This window comes from Stegostoma tigrinum, chromosome 24 (genome assembly GCF_030684315.1).
Source record: "Stegostoma tigrinum isolate sSteTig4 chromosome 24, sSteTig4.hap1, whole genome shotgun sequence".
Lineage (NCBI taxonomy): Eukaryota > Metazoa > Chordata > Chondrichthyes > Orectolobiformes > Stegostomatidae > Stegostoma > Stegostoma tigrinum.
In genome coordinates this window covers 15442619-15459367 of record NC_081377.1, presented here as the reverse complement: position 1 = coordinate 15459367, position 16749 = coordinate 15442619, and the positions used below count along the sequence as shown (strand labels likewise).

General features: G+C 40.8%; 1 protein-coding gene across 1 annotated transcript in view; it reads right to left on the bottom strand.

Moving 5' to 3' along the window:
* Nucleotides 1-16749, bottom strand: part of csmd2 (CUB and Sushi multiple domains 2) — a 1700996-nt gene that overhangs the window by 272132 nt on the left and 1412115 nt on the right. Inside the window, exon 33 of the mRNA XM_048558072.2 lies at nt 11157-11252. Coding sequence (XP_048414029.2) covers nt 11157-11252 — 96 coding nt within the window. The remainder of the gene's footprint in view (nt 1-11156; nt 11253-16749) is intronic.

Here is a 16749-nt window from a genome sequence, read left to right as displayed (position 1 = left end):
CACCTAAGAACAATTCTGAAGATAATCTACAGCACTGTATCCTCTTCCACTGGTTCAGAAGGAGAACTGGTAGCAGCAAACCACCTCAAATAACTCTTAATGGGAGAGATGTCAAATATAAAAGTGTACCAGCAATAGTTACCGAGAAAAATACTACTGGTTTCAGGTGAGCAGTTGGAGTTAGATAAATAAAAGCCTTCTTTTCAAGCTCAGTTGTAGCACAAAGGGCTAACTTCTGAGGGAGCACATGTGCATAGGAAGAAGCTATATTATTAGTGATGCTATGGCCACATGTAGATCACACTCTAGAGAAAGAGTAACAGTTTGGATCTTGTGTTCAGTTGGAATGTATACAGTTAGCACAATGTAAACAAACAATTGCTGTAAGACCCAAAAATCAAGCTCTACCTTGAAGCAGCATAGCAAACACCATCGAAAACTCCACATGTCAACAACAGATCGCAGGAGGCTTTTTCAGTGTTGGAAAGGGGTGCCTGACTGATGGACTCACCCACCGAGAACTCAAAACCTATCCTGCAATTTCTCCCACTGCTCCTTCTCTTCCATCCTACCTATTCAATGCATTTTCTCTCACATTCTTCATCCATTCACCAATGCCTCTAGGGTGTCGTCTGCCTGATCAGAGACAGGGCTCACATTGTTCAGAAAAAAAGCAGGCTCTGATCAACAAAAAAGCAATTCCAGAAGACAAAACTTTCAATTACCTGAGGCCACATCACAGATACAACCAGATGAACCTTATATCCAGCGTGCAATTGTCAATTAGTACCATGATTTGATATGTTATTTTACCCCTTGACAAACCAGTAATGATCGAATGGGAACATATCTCCACACATGAATGGCTTTTGTTGGAATTGTTCTGATGTTACATCAAACCAGTTCCACGTCTGACAACAAGAGATAAAAAGGTGTAGAGCTGGATGAACACAGCAGGCCAGGCAGCATCAGAGGAGCAGGAAAGTTGACATTTCGGGCCTAGACCCTTCTTCAGAAATGGGGGAGGGGAAGGGGGTTCTGAAATAAATAGGGAGGGGGAGGCAGGTAGAAGATGGTTAGAGGAGAAGATAGGTGGAGAAGAGACAGACAGGTCAAAGAGGTGGGGATGGAGCCAGTGGATGTGAGTGTAGGTGAGGAGGTAGGGAGGAGATAGGTCAGTCCAGGGAGGATGGACAGGTCAAGGGGGTGGGATGAGGTTAGTAGGTAGGAGATGGGGGTGGGGCGTGACAAGGTTCAAAATCTCCCCTCCCTCTACCGCATCCCAAAACCACCCCAGCTCGTCCCCACCTCCCAAACATGTCCTTCCTCCCACCTATCCCGTCCTCCCACCTCAAGCCCCACCCCCATCTCCTACCTACTAACCTCATCCCACCGCCTTGACCTGTCCATCCTCTCTGGACTGACCTATCCCCTCCCTACCTCCCCATCTACACTCACCTTTACTGGCTCCATCCCTGCCTCTTTGACCTGTCTGTCTCCTCTCCACCTATCTTCTCGTCTATCCATCTTTTATCCGCCTCCCCCCTCTATATTTATTTCATAACCCCCTTCTCCTCCTCCATTTCTGAAGAAAGGTCTAGGCCTGAAACGTCAGCCTTCCTGCTCCTCTGATGCTGCTTGGCCTGCTGTGTTCATCCAGCTCTACACCTTGTTATCTCAGATTCTCCAGCATCTGCAGTTCCTGCTATCTCTACCCATGTCTGGCAATGATAATGCTCACACAAACACCAAAACAGAATGCAGTGAATGCTGACAATCTGGAATAAAAGCAACAGTTCTGGTCACATTTGTGGTGAGAAACACTGTAAATGTTTCAGGATGATAATCTTTCATCAGAGATAGAAAAAGTAAGAAATATAAAAGGTGCTATGCAAATAATATTGACAGGGGACAAACTGAGGGGAAAGAACAAATGGAAAGGCCTGTCATAAAGTGGTACACAAGTACAAAAAAATGACAACAGGGATGATGGGACAAGGCGAAAGGAGATAGGACTTTTAAAGAAACAACAGTTTGAATAGAGTTTAAAATCATTCCTAAAAACTGCTGCCTGAAGAAAAAGAAGGTTTCAGATTTTAAGATCTGAAAATGTTGAACTCCAGTTTCCGTCCAGAGCCTGCAAGGTATTAATTCAATGGATGATAAGCTCTTCCTTGAGATTATACTGAGCTTCATTAAACAACACAAAAAGTCAAGGGCTGAGGACACAGTGGGAGTGAGGTGGAGAATTAAATTGGCAATCCAAGGTTCGAGGTTATGGTTGCAGATGGCCCTCCGCAGTCACCCATTTTGTAATTGATCTGTACCATGTACAAAGCAGCACTTAATTGTGTCAATTCTATTTACCAATTCTTCTCACACCACTTCCCTGCCAAAATCATGATGGGGATCACCTTTCCACCCCAGTAGCTTCTGCATTAATCAGGTTATTTCTGTCAACTCTAGAACTGCATACAACTTGCCCTCTGCCTTCAGCATTCCAGAGAGACTCTAGGAATGTAAGATACAGGAGCAGCAGTAGGCCATTGGACCTCTTGATCCTATTCTGCCTTCCAATAAGATTGTGATTGACCGAGTTGTAGTCCCACCTCCAATTTCCTGTACCCAGAACCCTTAACTCTCTGGTGTCTCAAAAAATCCGTCTAACTCAGCCTTAAACAAAGTTAAATACATAGACTGCACTACATTTTGGGGAAGAAAACGCCACACACTACTAGCCCTTTGAGAGAAAGAAATATGCTTTTCTATTTTAAAAGGGAGACCTCTCTTATTCTCTGAAGCCTGTCCTTTAGCTTTAGTTTGTCCTTGAAGAGGAAGCATTCTGCCAGTACCCACCTTACCTCATCCCCTCAAGATCTTGTGTGTTTTAACAAGATCATGTCTCATTTTCTTCCAACCTCTAATGGTGTAGGCCCAGTTGTTTCACCTTTCTTTATACGATTAGCACATCTTCCCAGGAACGTGGTGAGTGAAATTCTCCTAACTGCTTCTGAAAAAACTGTATTGTTCAACTAAAGAGATCAAAATTGTCCATAATATTTAGGAAATGATCCTGCACAGCCATATTAAAGTTACCCCAGTTTTATATTCCATTCCCCATGCAATAAATGACAATATTCCCGTTGCTTGTCTAATCACTTGTTGTACCTGCATAACTCACTTTCTATAATTCATGAACCAGGATCCCCGGATCCTTTTGCATCACCAAGTCCTGCAATCTCTTTCCATCTAAACAGTAAACTACTTTTCTATTCTTCCAGCCAACATATACATGTATGCATCTACCTGCATTATACTCCATTTGCCAAATAGTTGCCCATTTACTTCGTCATTCTTCATCCCTTTTCAGATTCTCTACTGCCGCTGATCAACATATTTTGCTACTGGTCTTGGTCTCATCAGCAAATGCAATTACTGTGCCTTCAGTGGTTTGTTAAAGTCATTGATATCGACTGTATTTGGTTGAGACCTGAACATTGATCTTTGTGGCACTTCAGTTTTTAAAGCTTGCTCCCTATAAGCCAAACAATCCTTTATCCTGATAATATGTCAAGCACATTGTGCAGCAACTTTTGATATGGTACCTGATCAAATAACTTCTGTAACTCAAAGCCCATTACATGTTCCAGTTCTGATCTATCCACCATCAAAGTTACTTCATCAAAAGATTCTATTAGAGTAGTTAAACACTATTTTCTTTCAGAAAGCCATGCTAGCTCAGCCTGATCTCACTGTTTCCTGCTATGAACTCCTCACAAATTGATTCTATCTCTCTCCCTATGACAGATGTGAGGCTAACTGGCCCAGAGTCTCCTGCTTTCTGCATCCCTCCCTTTTGAATAAAGGTGTTACATTGGCTATTTTCTAATTTGCTGGGACCATTCCAGAACTGAAGGAATTTGGGAACACCATAACAAACCCACCTACTATCCATGTTCCCATTTCTTTTGAAACACAATGATGCAGCCCATTGAGGTCATCCCGAGAATTTGTTAGCCTTAGGTCTAAGAGTTTTCTAAGCACCTTAACTCTGATGTTAGTGTTGATTTAAGCTCATGCCTCTATTTTACCTCTTGATGAGCAGTTATTGTCCGGAAGCTTTCTGTGACAACGGACACAGCCTCCTTTATCATGACCAAGTTCTCAAATTCACTCTCTGGAGGGCCAACACGAGCTTTAGTTACTCTTCTATTCAAATGCTTGCAGAATCTCTTACTATTGGTTTTTATATTATGAGGTAGTTTCGCTCATACTCTACTTCTTGCATCTTTATTATCTTTTTAGTCATTCTTTTCTGGATCCCAAAGTCTGCCTAATTCTTTAGTCTACACATAATCTTTGCAGATTTATATTGTGTCTATTCCATTTAAAATTATTCTTATTTAGCCATAAATGATGCATATTTTTCAAAGAACCTCTCTTTCTCACTGGGGCATGGCTTTTCTGAGAGTTATTACACATCTCTCAAAAAGTCTATCGCTACAATTCTACTGACCTACCTTTTAACCTGGTTTCCCAGTACACAGTAGTAAGATCTGCCTTCTCCTCTCAGTTATTTTTAGACATGAGCCATGGTCCCATGCTTCTCCCGTTCTAACTGAACATGAAATTCTATCATTGCATGACCACTGTCACATCCAGAATTCTTGACCATGAGATTATTGTTTCATCCTGTCTCACTGTGCATTCCCAGCTCTAAGAGAGCCTGCTGCTTATTTGGCTTGAAGCCATTGTGCTGGAGGAAAATAGGCTTACAGGCATAGATAAATTCGTTTTTCAGGCTTCCTTTGCCAATTTGATCCTCCCGAACTACCTACAGCTTAAAGTCACTCATGATTATTGCAGGACATTTTTTCAATGCCGCATTTATTACTCATTTATACCCTGACCTGCAGTGTATCAATTTTAGGGAATCTGTAAAACTACTCAAGGTCATTACTCTAAATCTCAACCATCAATCATATTTAAAGAGGAGCAGATAGATTTTTGCTTGATGGGGAAGCTGAGAGCTCTGCTGAGCTGGCACAAAAGGAGGAGTTGAGGCCAGGGGCAGGTAAACCATCGTCTTCTTGAGTGCTGGGTCAAGCCTAAAAGGCCAAAAGGCCTACTCTTGCTCTTATTTCTTATGTTCTCATATATCCCATAGAAGGCATCTCACCTTGACTATTTCTCATCTCAATTCAAAATGATTCTGCATTTTCATCTTTCACAACTGAATTTGTGCCAACCTTAATTGACAGAGCTATCCCTTCACTTTATTTCTGGCAGTGATACCGCATGGGAAATACATTTCAGCACCGAGGTGTCAACTTTTAACCATGACTCAATAACGCCCATTCGAACATGTATTTTTATCTCTATTTTTGATAACAATTCACTCCTTTTGTTACAATTCAGATACAGGTCCTTAAACATTTCTTTTGAACTAATTTTACAATCTCCAGCCATCAATCCGCAATTCACATCTTTAACGTCAATCAGCCTCAATTACTTACCCCCACCCAGATTGCCTCTGTCAGCTTTTCTATCTTGCATAAGCAACCAATCACATAAAGGGTTGTTAATTCAATTTAGTAGGTAATTTTACTTTAAGTGATAAAACTAATTATAAAATTATCTAAAAAGTGAATCAACATGTCTGGTCATGAGAGCTGCTCTTATCATCTGCCTGATAACTGTATGATTACATTCTGTCTGGTGACACGGAGCAGTTTTAGATATGTTCCTTAAAGATACACCACAACAGGCTTCTTGAGTCATTTTTCCATTATTTGTCTCACCCCAATCTCTGCTTGGATTAAAAATCTGCTCCTGATTCCATCCTATCACACAACTCCCCATTTTTCTTTAACTCTTTTCCCTTTTCCTAGCTCAGCACTTGCTTAAAACCAATTATGTCTTGAACCGTCGCTCATTCTGCTGAAACTCCTGGAAATATTAACATGGTTTTCCTCCCTACAGGTGTCGCAGGACCCGCTGAGTTCTTCCAACAGTTTCTTATTACCAATTTTATTACCAACGTCATTCGTTGGAATGTCAGCAGAATAACAGATAAATAAGAGGCAAATGGTCAGTCCATAACTGAGCTTCAGGTTACAAATGGACATAATCTAGAGCATGTAACGCTGTCTGAATCTTTCCACTGGAATACTATCATGGATTTTACTGGGAAATCACGAACTTTCCTAACTTCCTTCCGGTCAGCATCCAGATCACTGTGATCTACAGTATATTTGGACATGATCTTCAGATCACTAAACTATATGTAAAAGATAAAGTCACCTAGTCGTCCTAGACTGTTGGGCTGCTCTCTCATTAGGCTCCTGAGGGTTACCATACCTCAGTTAAGGGAAAGATTGAGAAAGGGAGTCTAACATCACAACTAGCTGTCCAGCTGAATGAGGTAACAAACTCCTTCCCTTCTCATCAGTCCATTTGTCTCTGCCAATTGTGTCATGGCCAGGTGAGCAAGGTTCACATCTCCCCTTCTTTTAAGGCCGCACCTCAGTCAGTCACAGCAATCTTTACTTTCTGTCCTTTTTTTCAAATGCAGCAATCAAACTTTGATTAAAGTTCGTCAACCAGATCAGGAAATAAAGAGCTAATTCTAAGGTTTTCTTCAGGAAAGGGAAATGGAGTTGAATTACCAATATGCACCAACACTGATAAAACATGGCATCAAATACGCACACATGTAGGCATAAAGGGTTTGTGGGGAGGGTGTAGCTCAATTGCAGCATCGTCCAATAGTTCCCAGCACCATAGATACCCATCTTCAGAAATTTAATTCACTCTGTATCATGTCAAGAAACGGCTGGAAGTGCTGGACACTGCAAAGGTAATGGGCCCTGACAAAAATCCAGTCAGAGTACTGAAGACTTGAGCTCCAAAACTTGTTGCTCCTCCAGTGAAGCAGTTCTTGTCCAGTTACAACACCGCTATCTACCCGACCATGTGGGAAAGTGCCCAGATATGTCCTGTGCATAAAAGGCGGAAGAAATCTGAACAGCCATCAGTCTACTCATGATCATCAGTAAAATGATGGAAGGTGTCATCAACAGTGCTATTAAGAAGCACCTACTCAGCGATAACTGGCTCAGTGACGCCCAGTTTGGGTTCTGCCAGGGCCACTCAGCTCCTGACCTCATTACAGCCTTGGTTCAAACTTGGAGAGAAAAGCTAAATTCCAAAGGTAAGGTGAGAGTAACAGCTCTTGACACCAAAGCTGCATTCGATCGAGTGTGGCATCAAGAAGCCCGAATGAATCTGGAATCAACTCTCCATTGGTCAGAGGCATAGCAGGCACATAGGAAGTGGTTGTGGTTGTTGAAGGTCAGCCATCTCAGTTCCAGGACATCTCTGCAGGAGTTTCTCAGAGTAGTGTTCTAGGCTCAAGCAACTTTGACTGCTTTATCAGTAACTCTCCCTTCATCATAAATGGGTAGAAGTGGGAATGTTTGCTGATGAATGCATAACATTCACATCATTTATGACTCCTCAGATACTGAGGCACTCCATGTTCAAATGCAAAAGGATCTGGACAATATCTAGGCTTGGGCTGAAAAATGGCAAGTAACTTTTGTGCAACACAAATGTCAGGCTATGGCCATCACAAATAAGGGACAATCTAACCACTGTCTCTCGACATTCAATGGTGTTACCATTATTGAATCCCCCACTATCAACATTCTTAGGATTACCATTGACCAAAAACACAATTGGGCATACCACCTAAACACAGTGGCTACAAGAGTAGGCCAGAGGCTAGAAATACTGCACCAATTAACTCACGGCCTGATTCTCCCAAACCTGTCCAGAATCTATGAAGCACAAGTCAGGAGTGTGAAGGAATATTCCCCACTTGCCTGGATGGCTGCAAGCCCAAAAACAATCAAGAATCTCAACACCATCCAAGACAAAGCAGCCCCCACTTGAGTGGCACCACATCCACAAACATCCAGTCCCTCTACTACCTAAACTCAGCAACAGGAGTGTGTACTGTCTACAAGATGCACTGCAGAAATTCTCCAAAGATCCTTAGAAAGCACCTTCCAAACCCATGACCACTTAATCTAGAAGGACAAGAGCAGCTGATACATAGTAACACCACTACCTGCAAGTTCCCCTCCAAGTCACACAGCATCCTGACTCAGAAATATATTGCTGTTCCTTCACTATTTCTTGGTCAAAATCCTAGAATTCCCTCCCTAAGGACATTGCAGGTCAACCCATGGCAGGTGGACTGCACCAGTTCGAGAAGCCAGGTCACCACCACAAGGGCAACTAGGAATGGGCAAGAATTGCTGGCCCAGCCAGAGACACACACATCCCATGAATAAGTAAATAAAAAATATAACAATGAAGGTAATGGCAAATCTCGTTCCAGAGCTTAATATTCCCTTAGGTTGCAATATAGAAAAGACTTGAGTGAAGGAGATGTTGCCCTGTTTTTTTCGCCATGGTAAAGCTCATACATTTGAGGTCTAAGAGATTTTTCCAAGTTGTTTTATCAGTGGTGCTGGTTTCTATGATTGAGACAAAGAGAGGCCAGAGCTTGCAGTATCTTTGCTGTTATTAGTCCATGTTGTTTTCTTTCCCTGAAAGGCTGCTGTTGTTACATCATTCTCTTGTGGATTCCGATGTTTGTGCCATTCTTTTGTTCTAAGCTGGATAGTCTCCAAATATATAAACTTTTCATGTAACTGAGAGCGAAGGTGATGACAGCAGCTTTTTAAAATCAGCAGTGTCCTTTTTAAAAACCGTATTTCATCCATGAAAGTGTCAGGTATGAAAGTCAAATGATGGAAGTTGAATATTAATCGTCCATTTTTTGTAATTACAATTGGAAATTGGTTGGTCAGCTACTGGTAAACATCATATTACTGGTAATAAGTAAGTTGCATTGGCATCATCAATCACAGAAAAGCTGTGTTTTAGCTGCACTAAAACTGGATTCCTGCCAATAATTTGGCCAAATCCATTGGTAAAAAGAAAAGAAACCTTTGAGGACTATCATTAGGCATTCATCAGTGTTTTGTTTAGTGATTATACTCGTCTCCCAGCCTTTATTGCATTTATTTATGAATCTATTCGATCCACAAACACATCTCCAAACCCCCAGATCTTCCTACTACATTAATTCTCAGTAATTTGTTCCATGACCATTTTATCGTTAGGTAAATGTGTTTGATCCACTTTGCTTCTTTCTCTTATATTACAAACGTTTAGCCCCTAATATCCTGAACACTTTGTCATTTATCCCTATGATCTTAAATCTTCATATCGATCTTCATTGGTCAGTCTGACCAGTGTTTTGTGAAGTTAATTACCATCTGTTTGACTTTGCATCTTGACTAATGCTAACCCAGTTTCTTGCCCACCTTTATAATTGTGTTGATGGCTTCATCAATTTATCTGATCTAAATAAAAGCGAGTTTCTGATGTTGGCCAACAGGGACATCTACAAAAGGCACATAAAATGAGGTTAAGCCTCATGCAGAACACCAATTTTGATGCTGCATTCCAAGCCTGCCATGTATAACAATACAATTTATTCTGCTATGTTCAGATTTTGAATTAATGTATATCGAGTCTGGGGAACAATGACACCTAAAGCAGAAGCTTAAGTTCCCATAATTTAGATATCTTGTGTGTTCACTTTCGGTAAAATACCCTAAACTTGGCTCAAAAGATGGTTGAACAAATGTAAGTAATAGTCAGAAAAGACCAAAGTCAAAACTATTCTCAGCTGGCATGATGACAGTAGTATCCAATTATCGTCTGTTCTTCTTGTTTTGGAAGAGGAAAGTCTGCCTTGTTTTCTGTCACTCTTTACTATCCTGTAGTCCATGCTACAAGCATGCAGGCATGGATATCAGGCAAGAATAAGATTTGAACCTACTGAGAAAGTCTTCATGTTCTTTAGGTGTATTAGCAGTCAAGATTTCGCTGTGTATTATGGCGACGTCTGACATGAGAAAATTCCCGAGAAGAATCAAGTAACAATTCTATGGATGAGAACAAGTGCTACGATACTGAAGAATTTGGATACCAAACACAATACAGCCAATCATTTGATTGTTTACATCTTCACTGGGCTCAGTATCGACTCTCTCCATGCCTAAGGTACAGCGGATGTGAAATATATCATCTACAAGGTACACTGCAGCATCTCACAAAACTGACTTCTGCTGCATTATCCCGCACCATGACCTCACATGCTTTAAAAGACAACAGCAAAATTATGGCATATCATACCTTTGATAGACTAGCAAGTTATGGACTATTCTAATATGCACTTATACTGCCATTACTTTATTTTTGTTGTTGGATCAAAATCCTGAAATTGTGAATTGAACACAATTGTGGGAATGCCGTCTCCCCATGAACTGCAGTGGGTTAATGCAAATTGTCATTGCTGCTTTCTCAGGCCAATTAGATGAGTACATGATGTCCTACTCATATAAACGTACACACTCACGTTTTAGATTTTACAGACAACTTCATGGTGGAAAGCATGTCACTTGATCCATGAAATACTTGAAAAGAAATATATGAATCCTCCTGGTCAACAACTGGAAAGATGTTCATTTTTAAGGTGTGAGTAAAAAGAATTAAAAAAGACAAGGGGGCAATTTTTTTACAAATAGGGTCGTTCATACGTGAAATGAGTTTCCTCATGAAGTGGCGGATGTGGGTACAATTATAACATATAAAAGATGCTTGGATAAGTACATGGAAAGGAAAGGTTTGGAGAGACATGGGCCAGCAGCATGTGACTATAGATGTGACAAGTTAAGTTTGGGGTTATGTTTGGCATGGACTGGTTGGACTGAGGGGTCTGTTTCTGTGCTGTATGACTGTATGACTATGACTCAGATGGAATAAAAAATTAATGACAAAATCAAAAGTCTATAAAACATTAAATGATATTAAATATAATTAAAAAGGTGTGAGGCCATAATTTTCAATAAATTCACTGAGTAATAATCTTCCCAAACTTTCCAGAACTGCTGGTCCTTTTGAAGATATGTTGTTCACAAAGGAAGTGATTGTATCTCAGTTAGTTCCCTTTAAACAAAAAAAAAGTTGAATTATTGAAAAAGATGCTTTTGCATGGAGATCACAAAACATACCTTGATAAACAAAGTGAAAGCCTTTAGCTGTTGCGTGACTCTTAGCACTGAACTTCATTAAAACTTGATTGGAAGTGGCCAAAGGTAAAGATTCCCCTGTGGTAAAAGAGGAAAGAATTTAAACAGGACAAAGATCAGCACAGTGGGAAACACATGTGAGTGACTCAAACCAACAAGTAGCAAGCAATGAACTGAAGAGCTTTCCATTCCCTGCAGTTTCAATGTTTCTTTTCGAGAACATTTTCTGAGGGAGTCGGTAAAGGCCAATTGGGGAAAAAAGATTCTAATACCCAATGGGTCTGGAATTTTACTTTTACGTATACAAATTGGCAATATATTGTACAAAATAAAGCCAATAAATCTCAATTATACTTCTATTTTCATCTCCCAAATCATAGATCCACTTGTTCATCAAAACAAATCATGCAATACAGATGGAAAACCATAAGCAAAATGCAACCTAAATGTCTCACTGAAGATAAGAGATAACAAGGTGTGGAGCTGGATGAACACAGCAGGCCAAGCAGCATCTCAGGAGCACTGAAGGGTCTGGGCCTGAAACGTCAGCTTTTGTGCTCCTGAGATGCTGCTTGGCCTGCTGTTTTCATCCAGCTCCACACCTTGTTATCTTGGACTCTCCAGCATCTGCAGTTCCCATTACCTCTTTCTCAATGAAGATATTTTCTACTTCCCACCATCAGTTTTGAGCATCCACATTCAATAAGGGATTAGGATCATTTGGCCTTTGCAAAATTAGATCAGTCAGCTGCCAGTTAGGATTGTATCATAGAAAATGAGTTTGATATTCAGGAGACATTGAATCTATTCTTCTGCTAACACCATTGAGGAACAGACAATAAGCATCCTGAAAATGAGGTTTTGAAGCTTGGAATAGTCTGCAGGGTCTTTACAATATGGTCAGGTAGTCTATGCCACACCATTTTAGCAGAGAAAGCATTGATAGTGATTTTTCAGGAATCACTGGAGTTAGGAAGGCTCCCAGAGGCCTAGAAAATGGCTAACAGGATATCCTTGTTTAAGCAGGGAAAAGGCAAGAAGCTGTAAAATAGGGCTGAGTTGGGTTGGGGTTAGGGTTAGGGTTAGGGTTAGGGTTCGGTTTTGGGTTAGGGTTAAGTTTAGGGTTAGGGTAAAGGTTAGGGTTCGGATTCAGTTTAGTGTGAGGGCTTGTCAAGCTTTGTCAAGGGGAGGTCGTGCCTAAGACGTCTGTTAGAAATTTTTGAGGAGATCATGAACAGGTGAGACAAAGGAGAACCAATGGATGTGATTTATTTGAATTTCTGGAAGGATGCTGCTAGATAACATGAGATCATGGTGTTAGGGGCAAGATACTGGCATGGAAAGTCGATTGACTAGCCAAAGGCAGGGAGTAGGGATAGAGGGGTATTTTGTCAGGATGGCAGCTGGTGATGAGGGGAGTTTCGCAGGGGTCAGTGTTGGGACCATAGCTATTCATGTCACACATCGACAATCTGTATGAAAGAACTGAGGGCATTGTTTCAGTTTGCAGATGACACAAAGATAGTCAGAGGGACAAGTTATGTTGAGGAAGCAGGAAGGCTGCAGAAGGACTTGAATGAGCTCAGAGAGTGGACAAAGAAGTGACAGATGGAATACGATGTGGGAAAGTATGAAGTTATACACTTTGGTAGAAGAATAGAGGCACAGACCATTTTTTGAATGGGGAAAGGCTTCAGTAACCTGAAGCATAAAGGGACTTAGAAATTCCAGTTCAACGTTCTCTTAAGGTTGCTGAGTCAGTTGGCTGTTGGGAAGGCAATCTCAGCATTTATTTCAAGAGGGCTAGAAAGGAAGAGCAGAGATGTACTGCCCAGGTTACATAAGATTCTGGTCAGAACATATTTGGAATATTGTGAGCAGTTTTAGGCTTGATCTAAGGAAGGACCATAAGACGATAAGACATAGGAGCGGAAGTAAGGCCATTCGGCCCATCAAGTTCACTCCACCATTTAACGATTTGCTGGTTTGCAGATGGTGCAGAGGAAGATTCCAGGAATGATCCTGAGGATGAAGACCTGGTCATAAGAAGAGTGGTTGACGACTTTGGGTTTGTACTCAGTGGCCTTTAGGTGCATGAAGGTGGATTCAATTGAAATGTGGAAGTGGAGAAGATACTGTAGTAGGGAGCCAAGGACTTGAGGTTAGAGCCTCAGAGTGAAGGGGCTACGACCCTTTAGAACTGAGATGATAAGAGTTTCTTAAGCTAGAGTGTGGTTAATCTGTGGAAGTCATTGCTGCAAGGAGCTGCGGGGGCCATGTCATTGAGTGTATTTAAGACTGATACGGATTAGGTCTTGATTCGAAAGAGGATCAAGGCTTAAGGGGAGAAGGCAGAGAAGGGGGTTGAAAAACATATCAGCAATGATCAAATGGCAGAACTGACTTGATGAGCTGAATGACCTAATTCTGCTTCTGGTCTTATGGTAGCATAATGTGCTTTGTGTAAGTGGAGAATGCCACGTGGTGATGCGACTGATGAAGAAGTGGCTAAGCAGCAGCGATCTTCTAAGGAGGAAGTTGAAGACTACAGATGGAATATCGCCTTCTTGGTGTGGCTTCAAACACAAGCTAGACAGGACTTTATTGGCACGTGCTTTCAATAGATTGAATTGGGTGAAATCACCATTCATTGACTGTAACTCAGTTGTTTCTTAAAAGGTAAGTAGCTCCTGATTATTTCCAGAAGCAAATGCAGCATTTTAATTTGTTCATTCTTCACTTTTCCTGCTGTCTAATAAAAGTCAACTATAACTGTTTGAAAGCTTCACAACCACAATTTTCCCATAATTAACAATGCCTAGATGTTATGTACGACAGACATAAAAAAAACAATAACAGTGTTAAGGACAAGTAATTGTTGTAGCTTCATTCTTGTAATTGCAGAATACAATTACAGTTAATTAGACAGATGAGGCTTTAAACTTCTTATATATTTACAAACACAATATTCTATTTCCAATGAGGTGTCACCTGTATGTCCTCAGAAGCTTTCGTTTTAAATTTCCCTCCCATTATGTCCACTGTGAACAGCTGTTAATGGCTGGCAGTGTGTATCCTGGTGCATAGCTGGGTTTTAAAAATGGCACACTAGCAGGAAACCCAGTGGTGGTGAGCACAGCTGTTACTGGTGAGTGCAAGAGTGGTGCTGTAGAGGCATAGTGCATACTTAATGAGGTGAGCAGAGCACACAGAGGCAAGTGCTCCATGAAACTCTCTGAAATTGACATTTAGGCCACGGAAGGACAGCTTCAACTCCCAGTGACAGTTTTCCCAACAATCCTGCAGGGTGCCACATTTCTGCAATGGTAACATTTTTCTCATGATATCTTATTATTAACTACAACTTGGCATTATGCCTCTGCTAGTCTGAAGGCAATTAAGATCATAAAATAAAACAGTCAGGTCTGGACTCAGATGTGTATCATTTCAGTCATCTTTTCCAAATCTTTCAATCATTCTGTTTCTCCCACTCACTGTCAATAACTTTCCTGATGCATGCAATTTCTTTGTGAAAACAATACTGGCAGTTGGGAAATTCAATCTATTCTCATTTTCTGTCACATACTTGACAAAGATTGTTTGATTCACAAACCAGCTACAACTATAACCAATCTCTGACTTGCCAAGAGACAGCAAAGTGAAATCAGCAGACTTGACTGGTGAACTGCAACGGAGAAATCCAACCCGGTGTGAAAAGGATCACTGATTCTTTCACCTCTTGGTTTTAGGCACTGCAATTGAATTGACCTTTGAGGCTAATAGTGGATTTTGTTTATTTCTTTCATTCATTTGAAGGGTAAGTCTGTTTTTGCAAACATATTTGGAATTATTAATTTGTGATGGAAGTTGTCAATTTGACAGAATTAAACACTTCTCACATTTTATGCTAAACACAGCATCTCATACACTAAGCCCACACACTTACAAACACAATTATGCTCTAAAGTGTACATAAAGCATCAAAACAGGTAAGCAAAATGCTCCAGGAAGCTAAGGCAGGTAATGGAAAATTAATCACAGGCCTTTGGCACCTATGTTCTTATTCAGATATTTCTAAATCATCACCGCTGCAAATTGTAATTCTGTGTGTGAAATAAAAGTGATAGTGAGTGAAAAGCATCTGTGGTTCTGACAAGTAGATACCCTGCTAAACTCTCCCCAACTCCTGATCTTCACATGGCATAGATTTATGTTCAGAATGTTTTTTAAGCTGTTGGCTTTTTGGGATTGGATCAGCCTTTGCCTATTGGACTGCAATTATTTTTTTTGAGGTTAGCATTTATGTGGAGATGTATTCAGTTGAGCCAGCCTCCACTGCATTGATGTCTGTAGAATGGAAATTGCTTGAAACTCCATATTTATTTGTGTTGTTGAATTTGGGTCCAACATTTGAATAACTAGGTTATGAATTTGTCTGCTACAGCTGATACATTGATATTTCATTTTGGATCAGGACTCAACAACTAGCTATAATATCAACAGTCCAATTTTTACCATGACAGAAAGTCTCTCCTCCATGCTGAAATGCAAGAAGGCATTGAGAATCCTAAGTCCCACTCCCAAACCCAGAATCTCCCATTTACATATAGGCAGGATTGAAGGCAATCCATAGTTCATACATGCACAGCTTTCAGAAGCAACAAGCTGACAAGCTTCTACTAAATCATATTTGGAGACCCTAATATATGGGGCCGAAAGAGTGTGGATTAGATCAGCTAACAGCAGGTTTATTCTCAATGCATTTCTTTTGGATAACTCGAGTGTCCCTTTGAAGAGCTGAGGTACCTCTCTGGATAGGGCCCCAGAATACTTTCAGTGTGGGAATTAGCAATCCTTTGGGAGACGGGACAGGGAAGATCACGTATCCATTGGGACAGAATCTCAGGTTGTCCCCAAAGAGAAGACTGCACGTAAGGTATGTATACATTCATTGTAACCAGCTGCCTTGTCAAGGCCTGTCAATAAATGTTGACATGTCTGAAAGTGTCAACAAGTATCGAATTGTGCATGAATGACTGTGAGTGCTTTTCCCAACAGAGTGTAGTCAGCAATATCGAAATGTTGAGTAATGGAACTTCTTCCATTGTGCTTCCAATGTGCACGCGGACTTGTGGATTCTAAATGACTTGGCATGGTCATTGAAGAAGGAAAGAATTTCATGTGAAAACAGGCACAGAGTTGGTAGAGGGGTCAGAAGAATTATGAGTGGGGCATTGGGAGTTTTTGAGGATGAGGGTAAGGATTAATAGTGAGCGCTGGAGAGATATTTTATATATCTCTAATTTTCAGAAGCAATGTGTCCCTTTGGATGTGGTCCACTTGCTGAAGGCAAGGCACACTTTGGGAGAGGTCAGGTACCCTTTGGTGGAGATGTCATAACCTTTGAGATTATGAAAAGGCATGCTTGTACTTCCAAAATCAGAAGCCAATTAGGATTAAGTTTTCAAGAAATTGTACAAAAATCATGTGAAGTCAAAAGAGTGCCCAACATGCAGATTACATTGTAGGATTTGTGTTACAGGACTGTATCCCAATCTATTACTTCCACAACTGG